The 12,834-nt window shown below is 47.6% G+C and overlaps 1 protein-coding gene across 3 annotated transcripts in view; it reads left to right on the top strand.

The window, feature by feature from the left end:
- Csmd2 (CUB and Sushi multiple domains 2) overlaps positions 1–12,834 on the top strand; it is a 575,537-nt gene that overhangs the window by 127,290 nt on the left and 435,413 nt on the right. For all 3 annotated transcript variants that reach the window (XM_076934176.1, XM_034502344.2, XM_076934175.1), the window contains exon 3: positions 763–875. In XM_076934176.1, coding sequence (XP_076790291.1) covers positions 763–875 — 113 coding nt within the window. The remainder of the gene's footprint in view (positions 1–762; positions 876–12,834) is intronic.

The raw sequence follows: 12,834 nt of genomic DNA, 5'->3' as shown, positions 1-12,834 counted from the left end.
GGCTAGTTGTGTTCCTGTTGATTTGGGGCTGGCGATGGGGCTGTGAACTGTGGCTGGAACAAAGCTGTTCATCTTAGGACAGGCAGGAAGCAGAGAGAGAGAGAGCCTGAGTCATGGATCAATGGTCCTAACATCCTTTCAAAAGCACAGCCAGTGGCCTAATTTACTTCCACCTCTGTCTCAGTTAGGGTTTCTATTGCTGTGATTGAACTCCATGACCAAAAAGCAAGTCGGGGAAGAAAGGGTTTATTTGGCTTGCACCACATTGCTGCTCATCACCAAAGGAAGTCAGGACAGGAACTCCAACAGGGGAGGAAGCTGGAAGCAGGAGCTGATGCACAGGCCATGGAGGGCTGCTGTTTACTGGTTTTCTCCTCTGGCTTGCTCTGTCTGCTTTCTTTTAGAACCCAGGTCCACCAGCCCAGGGATAGAACCACATGCAATGGGCTGGGCCATCCCCTATCAATCACTAGTTAAGAAAATACAGTTGGATCTTAAGGAAGCATTTCCTCAACTGAGGTTTCTTCCTTTTAGATGACTCTAAATCAAGTTGACATAAGACCATGACTGGTTACAACTTCCTGAAGGGTTTCCACCTCCCTGTAGCACCACCCCGAGGACCAAGGTTTCAACACACTGGCTGTATTCAAACTCTAACACTGCTTGTATTTAGATCCCTCCTGTGCATCTAGAAGGTACTGAATGAATCCTTAAGTTTCCTGATGAGGTCATTCTTCTCATTCAAACCTATTTGTCTTTCAGGCTCACCGGCTTTCAGCTACCAGCCACCATAGTCAGTGCGGCCAGCACCTTGTCCCTGAGCCTTGTCAGCGACTACGCAGTCAGTGCCCAGGGCTTCCGCGCCATTTACGAAGGTAGGTGCCTCCCATTGCCATGGTAGCTGCAGGAGCCCTGGGGTGCTGTCATAGCCACCGCAGGTCTGGCTGCCCAGGACAGTAGCTCTGCAGACCAAAGCCTGTGCCTGCCTAATGAGACCAGTTAATAACCAGCAACTCAGTTACTACAGCAGCCTCTCTCTCCCTTCCTGGGACTTGAGGAATGCAGAGCCCAGCTGCTCTAGTTTATCAAGAGGGCCTGGGGATGTCTTCTCTGCCCTGTTTAACTGGTTTTGGTGTGCTTGTAGTTTTCAAGCTCTGTTCTGTATTGGAGTTAGTTCTATGAGGTGGCTCCGATTGGTTTTGAAAATATGAGAGATATAAAGGATGAATAAGATGAAATGGGCACGAATGGACTCAACACAGCAAAGGCAAAGAGTCCAGATCATGAGAGTAGGGGAAGAAGAGACCATTTTTCCTTAACAGTGTGGATTAGGGCCTCTTCCCTTGATTTGTACAAATGATTTCCACTTCTCTTGGTCTGTTTAAAGACAGTGTCAGAATTCAAATTAACACTAATACCTTCAGACTATACACTATTATTATTATTAACTTTATTATGTTAGTTTAGAAGGTGGTTATTGTACATCTCTGTCATTTCCTTGGGAAATTTACATCTCATTAATAGGTAATTAGGCTGCTCTTGGCTAAGACCTGCACTGCTATTTTGTGTCGCGATCATTAATCGGCGTATTTTAAGACTGTTAATGATAATTAATAACACTGATGACATAACACTCCAATAAAGCATGCCAATTACTCCAAAGCTCCTTCCCCTCGTCTTTAGAAACTCAGAGTGTAAGGGATGAGTTCCTGAATGAAGCTGTAGCAACCTGGAAATCGATCCTACCCTTGTCTGGGAGGCCAGGAGTACCCCAGTAGAGTGGGTGAGGTCTCACTCTTTGTCCAGAGTGACCCAGCTGTGGCGGGGATAGGGGGTAGTTGATGCAGTAACTGAATCCACTGAGGGCTTCTTAGAAGATCTTAGGACTACATACTCCTGCAATGGCTCCCAACTGTCTTGCACGTGCCTCTAACTGAGGACCCTTGCCCTGACTCTATCCACCTTAACTGAGAGCTCCTGCCCTGACTCCAGCCACCTTAACTAAGGGTTCCTGGCCTGATTGTCCCATCAGTCCCTAACCTTCACATCACCTGAGTGCTCTTGACAAAGACATACCTGCCTTTCAACTGTGTGCTCCCGAGATGCGTATTTAAAAACATGATCAGCTGCGTGCCAGTACCATGGCTGAGAGCTCGGCCATCTTGGCTGGGCTTTTACCTGGCTCTGAACCCAAACAGCCTCTGTGCTTCAGGCTCCTTCATGAGAGAAGCCTCTTTGAAAGCTTCTTTTCATTTCCTTCATTAACATAAACTCCACGTACAAAGGAATGCGTCTCGTGACATTTTCATACTCCGGTATCATGGACTTGACCGTATTCATCTTCCAGTATCTTGCCTTTTACTGTTTGCCTCTTTCTTTCCAGAGCATCCCCGTGAACTTCCATCTCGTGTGTGTGTGTGTGTGTGTGTGTGTGTGTGTGTGTGTAAATCTGGGATATTTTAACATTCTAATCTCCATTTGCACTCATTTATGTGTGCGTGGCACGTGTGTACAGGTACATAGAAGTATTTGGTGCACATGCATGTGTGTGCATGCATGTGGAGGTCAAAGGTCAGCCTTGGGTGTTCTTCCTCTGGAGCTGCGTACGCTCTTTTTTGAGTCCACTGGCACATGGGCTTGCGAAATAGAATATAGGAATAGCCAGTTAGAAAGTCTGAGAGAGCAATCTGTCTCAGCCTCTCCATGGAATTAGAAGCATGTTCCCCATGCCTAGCTATTTATAGGGGTGCTGATGTTGGTCCAGGGCTCCCTCAGGTCCTCATGCTTGCATGACATGTACTTACTAAGCCACCTTTCTAGTCAAACTGTCCAATTCCATCCACAACATTAGTCTTTATGACCCAATAATCTCTATTTCGGATGTATGCCACCTTTCTTTGTCATGCATGTGTTCTTGGGTATCTAGGCTGGTCCCACAGCTAAGATGTGGTAAACAGTGCTGCATGAAACACAAATGTGCAAGTGGCTCTGCAGTAGGCTGACTTGGCATCCTTTGGGCAAGGGCTCATCATGAATGCCAAAGCTGGGTCATATGGTAGCTGTAATTCTAGCTTTTTAAGGATCTTCTATACTGAGCTTCACAGTGTTTGCCTGAAGGTACTGCATCCCACAAGCAGTGTACAGGGGCTTATCTTTCCCTCCAGCCTATTGTCTTAAGGTCCTGGGTATCGCTCCCTCCACAATGTGTTTCTTTGGAGAGATTGCATTTAAGTCCTTGAGCTGTTTTGTATGGACCCTGAGAGTAACAGACACGGGGGGTCCAGCTTCTGAGTGTGTATCTGAGCGCAGACCCTCATAAGACTTTAGGAAAACACCTGTGCCATTGATCTTTGGCACACTACTTTGTCAAGGGAGCATCCCACACATGTTCCTCAGGGAGGTCCCAGGTCTTTTCATAATCATGTCATGGTCCCCAGATTCTAGAGGAGCACTGCTTCCAGTCTGATAGGCCCCCCACCCACCATCAGGGCTCTCATGCTCTCCAGCCTGGAATCACTTGCTCCATTTCCAAATGGCATCAGGGCGATGTTCTCTGTGGCTCCTCTTGGCGGGCATCCAAACTGCCTGTCAGCTATCAAAGCAAGTCTGATCCTCCCGCACCCCTACCCCACTGCAGCCTCCACCGCCCCACCCCCCAGGGTATGGAAATCGAAGATAAGAAACTGAACTGCTGCTGGGATTTGAGAGGAAGGTGAAGGTAGGTGAAGTGTCAGCCGCCACTTCAAGGCAGAGATCAAATGACGCTGCTCTTCAGGTTCTTAGAGGAGAAGGGTGTTCCGTGTGTAATCCTTGGGGACAGGAGCATGGGTGGAGTGGGGACGGGAGGGAAGGGATCAGTGTTGTTAAGCACTGACTGTATGCCAGGCACTTTACATACATTTTCTCCTCTAATCTCCCACAACAACATTGCAGCCAGGCCTTGCTATCTTCATCTTACAGATGTAACCAGCTAAGCCAAGGCAGGGTGGGGATGGGCACGGGTGCAGCTTAAGGGGACTTGATGGCCAAGGGTTTTAATGACACTCTTCTGTCACAAAAGTCTTACACTCTATGAGTCCTGCAAAACTCTTTGAGTAAAGAAGAGGCTAAAGTCTCTTTCTCAGGTAAGAGGATTGGAGCTAAGACAGAGAGACAGGAGGACACAGGAAGACTGCCATGGATTCCGTGTCCCTCTTGGATAATCTGAGCCACCCCAGAGAGTCATCAAAGGTGCTCCAGAGTGCAGTGAGGGTCACCAGAAAAAATAAAGTTGGTACTACACATTGAAATAAATTTCAGTGTTGGTATTTTCCAGGGTCTTTGTGGGATAGATTTGAACTAAAAACTTGTGTGTATTCATGTGTGTGAAGGTATGCACATGTGTGGTTGCATTTGCATGTGGAAGCCAGAAGACAACCTTGTGTGTTGTTCCTTCAGAAGCTATCTATCTTGTTTTGTGAGATGCTGTCTCTCACTGCCCAGGAGATCACCAACCCAGGTCCTTTTATGATCATGCCATGATTCCCAGATTCTAGAGGAGCCCCCCTTCCAGCCTGGGAGGCCCCCACCATCAGGGCTTTCTCACGCTTTCCAGCTTCTGGCAGGCCAGAGAGCTCAACGGAACAACCAATCGAACATCTCTGCCTCCGCAGCACTGGAATTAAAAGCATGTGACACCACACTTGGCTTTTTGTTTTTAACCAGGATTCTAGGGATTGAACTCAGGTCTTTTATGTTTACAAAACAAGTATTCTCCAACTGAGCCAGACTCCCCACTCCTAGACCAAAAATATTTTATCTGTCCATCTAAAATTCAAATTTTATTTAACAGTCTGCATTTTAATTCCGCTTCATCTAGACCCTTCATTTCCAGCCCCAGATCTGAACGCCATCCCCAGGAATCCTCCATCCGTCTTCCCTGTTCCTCCTTCCGGCTCTGTCCCTGCCCTGATCTGTCCATGTCCAGGTCCAGCTCCCTTGGGTCATTCCAGCGTCGACACCACTTCCTACGCACACGCGCACACCCGGGATCATCTACAGACTCGATTCTGTAATCTGGCTAATGAGGTTAGCCTGTTCATTAAAGGCAGTCCTCCTCCTCTGTTCTTCGTAATGTCCATTAGAAAGGGAGCCATGAGGGTTTGCACACACCACTGTTGTTTAACCAATCATCTCCTGCTCACATTTAGATGAAGAACACCCGTGTTTACCCAACTTAAGGCCTCATCTAATTATCATCTTAAGATAAATTCTTGGAAGGCCAATTGCTCAGCCAGAGAGGCTGCAGACTTTCCACCCTGATGCACAGTTTCAGAGTGCCCTCGGAAAGGTTAGACCCACACACATTTGCAGTAGCAGGCCTGTCCGGCTCAGGCCCACGTCCCCCTCACCCTGCCTACCCAGAGTGCTAGTGAGGTTTAAATCAGTTTCATTGATTCAAATGGGCGGAAAATGAAATCTCATTTGCGGTGACAATTTGCATCTCTTTGATGATAGGGAAGGTGGAACACCTGTCAGCACTTACTGGCCATTTGTGGATCATTTTCTAAATTGCCTGTCCCAGTTTTTGTGTACGTCTCCATTGGGGCTGTTAGTATGTTTCTTATCTCCTTTGCATATTAAGGATATTAATGTGGTGGCTTCCCTTTTGATGTGTAGCGGTTTTAATTTATATGTCACTAATTTAAAATTTTAATTAAAAAAACAAACCTCTCTTTTTTTGGGGGGGGGTTGGTGATATCTGTTTTGGGTGCTGTGCTCAGAATGACCTCTTCTTTGCCAAGATCAGATAAATATTCATGGAAAAGTTTGTCTCATTCTTGTATGTGTATGCATAAGCGCGCATGAGTGTGTGTGATCCTGGGTGTGTGTGTTTGTGTGTAGGTGCACATATATACCCAGAGATGAACCTTGAGCATTCTTCCTCAGTCTCTACCCTTCTTGGTTTCTGAGACAGAGTTGTCTCACTACCATGGGCTAGTTTGCTAGCCAGTGAACCCCAGGGATCCTTCTGTTTCTGCATCATTAGAGCTGAGAACCCAAGCACACACTAAAAATTCAGCTTCCTCCATGGGTTCTGGGGATCAAACTCAGGTCTTTGTACTTGACCAACTGAGGCCACTTCCCAAGCCTTCATTCTGAACTTCTGTATTATTTTTACTTTTTATTTTAAATTCCTCTGGAGGTGAGTGACATTTATATCGGAGTCTGTGACTCCCTCCCTGCTTGACAGTGATGGTCTCTGTTCCAGTCTCTGAAGCCGGGATCTTTCTCAGTGTGACCCAGAGCACCCTCCCCCCAGATGCCTCCGGCCTTGCTGCCTGGTAATACATTTTGTTCTCCCACCTCAGAGCTCACATTTCCCAGCATCCTCCACAAGGCTCCCAAGGATGGTCTGAGGTCGTTTGTGTTTCTTCCAAGCTGACCACTGTGTATGTGAGCATATCAGACATGTCAGCGAGGAACCAGGCGGGTGCATGTCCTCAATCCCTGTACCCTGGGAGCTGAGGCAGGAGCATCTCCATGCTTAAGACTTGCCTCCTGGACTACAGAATGAATTCCAAGTCAGCCTGGGCAACTTAGAAAAAAAAAGATAAAGATCTCATGGTATAGCAAATGCCTAGGAAGTGTAGGAAGTGAAAAGGCCCTGGGGTTCTTTCCCTAGTAGGGAGGGAGGAAAGGAAAGAAGAAAGGCAATTAGCCCCAAATCCATGCTGGCTCATCATGGCCTCTTTGCATAAATCCCTGTAGACACTTTGATACTTGGTGCAGACAAGTCCTCTGAGGACTGCAGCTGGCTGGGTTAGATCTAGTTAACAATAGAGATCCCCCAAAGACATTTCTTTGTTTTGCTCATTGTAACTGCTCTTGGCTGCTCCCCACCCAAGTGCAGGAGGAGTCCTAAGAACCCAGACCTGTGCTACCCTATTTGTTACCTCCATCCGGAAGCCAGGCGGATAAAGAACACTTAGTTTTTTTGTAAGCTCTCCGGCAATCACATGGCAAAGGTGGCACCATGCAAGGCTGAAGAACTTGGGCTTACATTTTTGGATACCTGGAATCCTATGCCTCTTGCCCCTTCTCTTGGACAGCATATTCATTTCTCTGAATTACAGCCATGTATGAGTATTACAAGAGGAGTGTTCATTTACAAGTATCTTTGCATGCATGTATCTATGATGTATGTATATGTGTGTGTTTGTGTGTATTTGTATATAGGTGTATGTTCATGTTTGTGAGTGCAGGTGCATGAGTCAAGGTCAGAGGACAACCTAGAGTGTTAAGTAGGCCTCACCATCCACTTTGTTTGAGATAATGTCTTTTTGGTAATACACCAGGCTGTGCACCCTACAGGGTCCATTTTTTTTCCTTCTCTCTTTACCTCCCTTCTCCTGTAGGAGACTGGAATTATAGCTATACACTATGACATCCAACCATATGAGTTCTGGGGATCCCCAATTGAGGGCCACACTTGTGGGGCAGGTACTTTACCTGATAAGCCATCTCCCAAGCTTCACATGGAGCCTGTCTAAGTTGATGATCTGGAAGGCCTCAAAGTGCAAAATCTGTTAAGTACCGAACTGATGGGACACATTGAAATTCCACACCTGGTGTGGTGGGACAGGTCATTGCCAAAGCTCAGACACTCCAAAAATATTGCATACAATTAATTACCTTCAGACTCTTGTGTGTCAGGTTGTTCATGAAGGTTCTTGTTGCATGACATCATCTAGGTATTCAGAAGTATTCCCCAAACTAAAAATCAACCAAATGTTGAAAACATTTTTTTTCCATGCTGGACATTTTAGATAAAGCTTTGTAGAGCTACCATGATAATTAAGGAAAGGCAGGGGTAACAGAAGAGACGTGGCACAGGATCTGGCACATTGTCAGGTCTCAGTCACCGTCAGCTCATTGACTAAGCCACCCTCATCCTGACCTAACCTTGGCTGACATTATCCAGGAGACAGAAGAAATATGCCAACACCACAGAACCCAGTCTCAACCTTACCCTGGATTCCAACTCCTGATTTTACGTAAAACCCTTCATCCAGCTGTTTTCATAAAGAAATCCTCAATCCAGCTGTTCTACTCTGCGAGCATGACTGTGTCTTCTCATGAGAAGAAGCAGAGTGGTCTTTGCATCCAGGGCCTGTAGCCACACCTGGAAGCTTGCCCACAGGCTCGGGATGAAGTCCCCTCCCTATTGTCTAGCACCCTGGAGCCAGTGAGGCCAAGGCCAGCACATAATTGTCAGTGGGGCATCTTTTTGCATTACTTGATGCTGGCTTTTGAGCCAAGGCTCTTATGGTAAGTACATCAATCCCTAGAAGTTTGGAGCTGTAGACAGACAGACAGACAGACACATAGACAGACAGACACATAGACACACACACACACACACACACACACACTCCAATACAACCTTTCTTCATATAATTAATCTATAAAGTTCAGTGATGCTCTGTATCTCCCATAATAGCCTACTTTCTTTGCAAATCTGCGCCCAAAGCTGACAGCACATAGAACTTGTGATAGCCGTTCTAGCATTGATTGAGCAACTACTGTTTGCAACTTTTGATTTTTCCCTGGAATCTCATTTTCATAATCACAGCGTGCAGTTTCCCCCGGCCCCTCTCCATCCTCCCAAAGGGGATGGGTAAGGATGGTGGGCTGCTTCACTGGGCACCCCAGCAGAATGTGCTTCTGCTCCTGGGGGATGGAGGGCAGGTCAGCTATGGCACCTCTGCCTCTTGAGACAGTGCTGGATGGATGGTCCTCTGAGAGCAAGCCTGGGGACAATGTGTGCGTTTGGGTCTCCAGGAGATGGGGAGCTTGAAGGTGCCGTGAGAGTGCTACTGAGCTCATGAGAAAGCTGGGGTGCAGAGCTAGAGACCAGGACATCAGAGCCCAAATCCCTCCACTTTACTTCCTTCTTGCAATTAGATAACCAATTTCCTTCCCCAGGGGCTCCAGTCTCTCAGACAATTTCCTGGTCCTGAAAGAGACTCCAGTTCTGGGGCATTATCCAGATACCTTGAAATGGGGCTAATGGAGGCCATTTGGTAGCATATGGATATGCATTCTGAATATGCAGTTTTGCTCCTTTCAGGTCACTCTGGCCAGAGCAGCAGGACACAGGCTCCTGAGGGGCAGAGGTGTCCACTTCCTCCATATAAGGAGACCAGTGTGCACCTTTAAAGCGCCTGACTCCATTCCCCATGGCTCTGCCTTGAGAGCAGAAACATTCCTTTTAATCAGAGCTTCAGATTAACAAATTAATACACAAGAGATATGACCTTTGAGACAAATCGTGCGGCACCTCTCCCCAGGTTGGGGGTTGGGATGGTCTTTCCAGAACGTTCTCTGTGAGCCCAAGACAGTTCACCATGTGCCGTGCTGACCCCCGGTTGGCATAGCTCTTGTGATACTGTGGAAGCTCTAGCCCCATCATGGTCATTTCTATGTCATTCTGTGAGGGGGTTAGAGGGGCTGGTGCTGAGGAAGGGATATGCTGATGGTGGCATTGTGTACCATGCTGGACCCCTCCTCTCATCCATCTGCTCAACAAGGCTTCCCTAGACATCTTCCCTCAACACCTGCCCCAGACAGCCTCCCAGAGGGCTTTGGGAGACACAAATGCAAAAGCAGCTCCTCCGTTTGTACAGTGCTGGGGAGCTGAGAAAACTGGGGTGGGTAAAGAACAGGGCCCCCAGATTTAGCTAGATGGGACTCACGGATTTCCCCCTTACCCACAGGGAGGTGGCTGAGTCTCCTAATTCTTCTGCACAGCGTATTTGCAGAGCAGAGGTGATAAAGCCTTTCTATGTGGTGTGTAATGAGGGTTCCTCATTCATGTGTGAGCGGAGAGTCACCACTTAGCCATTACCATGTGGAGAACCTGCACCCATACTTGAGTAGTTCCATGGAGATCCAGGTCACGCTGACTGTGACCCGTCTCTGCTGTGTGTCCTCCAGCAGAATCCTGAACCTCCCAGATCCTCCCTGGGAACTTGGGTAACAGCCCTTCCTTCTGGGAGGAGTGTGACAAGCCATGAGAAGCACTTAACCTATTGTTTGACCCGCAGCAGTGTCCCCAGTCAAAGGAAACTACAGCAACAGGTTGTGGTGTGTTTCGTGAGTGGGGAAAAAAATCTTTTCCTTTGTTAAAACCCTTTGGTCAGCCTTGTGGTTTTTCAAAGACGAGGACTGGCATGTCACCTACTTTCTGTTGTCCCTGCTGTCATCACTCCTTAGCACACAGCTGGGGCCCTGCAGTAGTAGCTAGCTCGTGCCTCTCCTGACCTGGATCCTTGTGTATCTGGGCACTCTGTGCTCTTGTGCAAATTGGCCCCATGAGTACGTGGCTCAGCAGCTGGAGTGCAAGGCGAGCCGTAGCTTCTTTCATCTCCTCTCCACTGTGAGCACACTGTTGCAGTGCAGAGCATGAAGAGCCCAAGCAGCGACTTTGCTCTGAGCTGTGGGTCAAAGCCTGGAGCCTTGGCCTCCCTCCCTTCCTCCTCCAGCCACTGACAAGCCTTTGGATAGAACAAACTGTCTCCTCACTCACTCTTCAGTCATGCCAAGTCCCCTCTCCTGACTCCCACAAACTCTTCTAGTCTCTGCTTAATTCCAATCCAGGAGACAACCTCTTTGCCCAAGACCCCCCCCACACACACACACCTATATGATATTTTTGTTTCTCAAACCACATTCTTAGTTGTGGGGTCCTGGCTCTTTGCTGTCTCCATTCCTGGTCCACCAATAACCAGAAGCTTTGAGGAGCACCACGGTTGGAACTCAGGGACTAGGGAGAAAAGTGACCACCACCTCTCCCCTTCCCCAGCTTCCAATCACGTGACCTTTAGCGACTTGTCTTGTCTCCTTTGACCCCCTTGATACAGATAAACCATGGCTGTAGTAAGTCCCATCCATAGGCATGTTGGCTGTCATGTAGGTATTCCTCACAGGGGCTATCATGGACTAAACGCTGCAAGAACAAATGTGTGTACCCATTCTGGGGCCGACATATAGCACACGGCAGCTTCTCAGAAAACATGAGTCTTCAGGTGGATGAGTCTATAGTCAGGGCAGCTAAGGTGTCAGAGCCAGCAAGTCAAGACACAGGAAAGCCATAGAGCCCCTTAGTTATCAAAGACATACAGGTTACAACAGCCGCAGGGCTGGGCATGTGGCTCGGTTGGTAGAGTGCTTGCCTAGTGGGTGAGGAGCTCTGAGTTTCATCCCTAGCACCTCCAAAGTGAGGGAAGTCCCAAGTAGCATTGTATCCCTATAAAACTAAATTGCCCCCCAAACTTTTGAGAGTGGGTACAATACTGGGACAGCTGCAAAAGAAAGGGGGGGGGGCAACACAATGGCCCTGGTGCTGGTGGTGATGTAAGTAAGTCCTTTGGGACCACGACCTGACAACTGTATATCAAGAGTCACAAAGTGCTCAAGGCAGTTGACCCAGTAATCTCCCTCCTGGGATCAAATCCTACAGAAATAATTCAGCAGCGGAAGAAAGTTCTGTGCACGGCAGTCTTGGTCTCAGCATTATTTATAATGATGAAGAATTGGAAACTGTAAAAACGTCCAACAATTGGGGAATGGCTGGGAAAGTTACAGCATCTCTGCCTAATGGATTTATGCGGCCATTTAAAAGTATAATGACGTTACCAAGAAATGCAGGATGATGTTTAGGATATGCTTTTCAGGGACAAAGTGGAGCACAGTGCTTCATTGTATTTATCGCAGCCGCGTGAGAGAGTCCTCTAGAAACTGGCAGAGTGAAGGCATAAAGGAAGACCACTGATGGGGAAGGCAGTGAACCTTGGGGGTGGGGTGTGGGACTTGATAATGTATCCTATGCATGTAGATGTTGTGCTTGTATGTGTGTATAGACACCATGTGTGTGCAGTACCCAAAGAGGCCAGAAGAGGGCATTAGATCCCCTGGGACTGGAGTTATAGATGCTTGTGAGCTGCCAGGTAGGTTCTGGGAATTAAACCTGGGTCCTCTGGAACCACAGCCAGTGTTTTAACCCCTGAGCCACTTCTACAGCACCCCACCCCCATTCTTGGTGGCTGCTTTGATGTTGTCTATGTGGTTAATGGAGCCTGGAGATAGAACACAGTCAGAACAAAAACCAAGAGCGAATGCAACAGCTAGGAAGTCCTCACAGGTGAGAAAACTGCATAGATGTTTCATTGCCAATGCCTATTACAAGAGCCAAAGTCATGTGGCTCTGTTAATAGCATTATAGACCCCAAGGTCTTATAGAGATAAATTACCCAGAAGGAAATTCACCTGATAAAGCCCTGATAAGAATCAAGGTGCCTCAGAGGGTCATGGACCCTGTCTTCAGCATGGGACCCTAAGTTGTTCAGATATTCAAGAGAAATAAATGAATGAGAGAGATTGAGAGAGAGAGAGAGAGAGAGAGAGAGAGAGAGAGAGAGAGAGAGAGAGAGAGAGAGAGAGAGAGAGAGGAGAGGCAGAGAAATGATAACGATCTGGAGGTGGCAGATGAGTTGGCACATAGAAAACAAATGTTTGCTGTGGGCTGATCTAGAGAACAGAGTCAAGTCCAATGGAAAGGCATGAGAAGCTTCGTCTCATACTGGAAGTGTATATGTAGTTCCAGCTTCTTGGGAGTCTGAGGGAGGCACATCTCAAGTTCAAGGCCTGGTTATGCTACAGAGTGTGTTCAGACTAACCTGGGCCTTTTCGTTAAACCCTGTCTCAAAAATTGCAAAAAAGATCTGGGGGTGTGGCTCAGTGCTGCAGTGCTTGCCTTGGTGACTGTAAGTTAGAATAGCTGACTAGTGAGGT

This window comes from Arvicanthis niloticus, chromosome 5, assembly GCF_011762505.2.
Source record: "Arvicanthis niloticus isolate mArvNil1 chromosome 5, mArvNil1.pat.X, whole genome shotgun sequence".
Classification (NCBI taxonomy): Eukaryota; Metazoa; Chordata; class Mammalia; order Rodentia; family Muridae; genus Arvicanthis; species Arvicanthis niloticus.
This window is presented reverse-complemented; position numbering and strand designations above follow the sequence as displayed.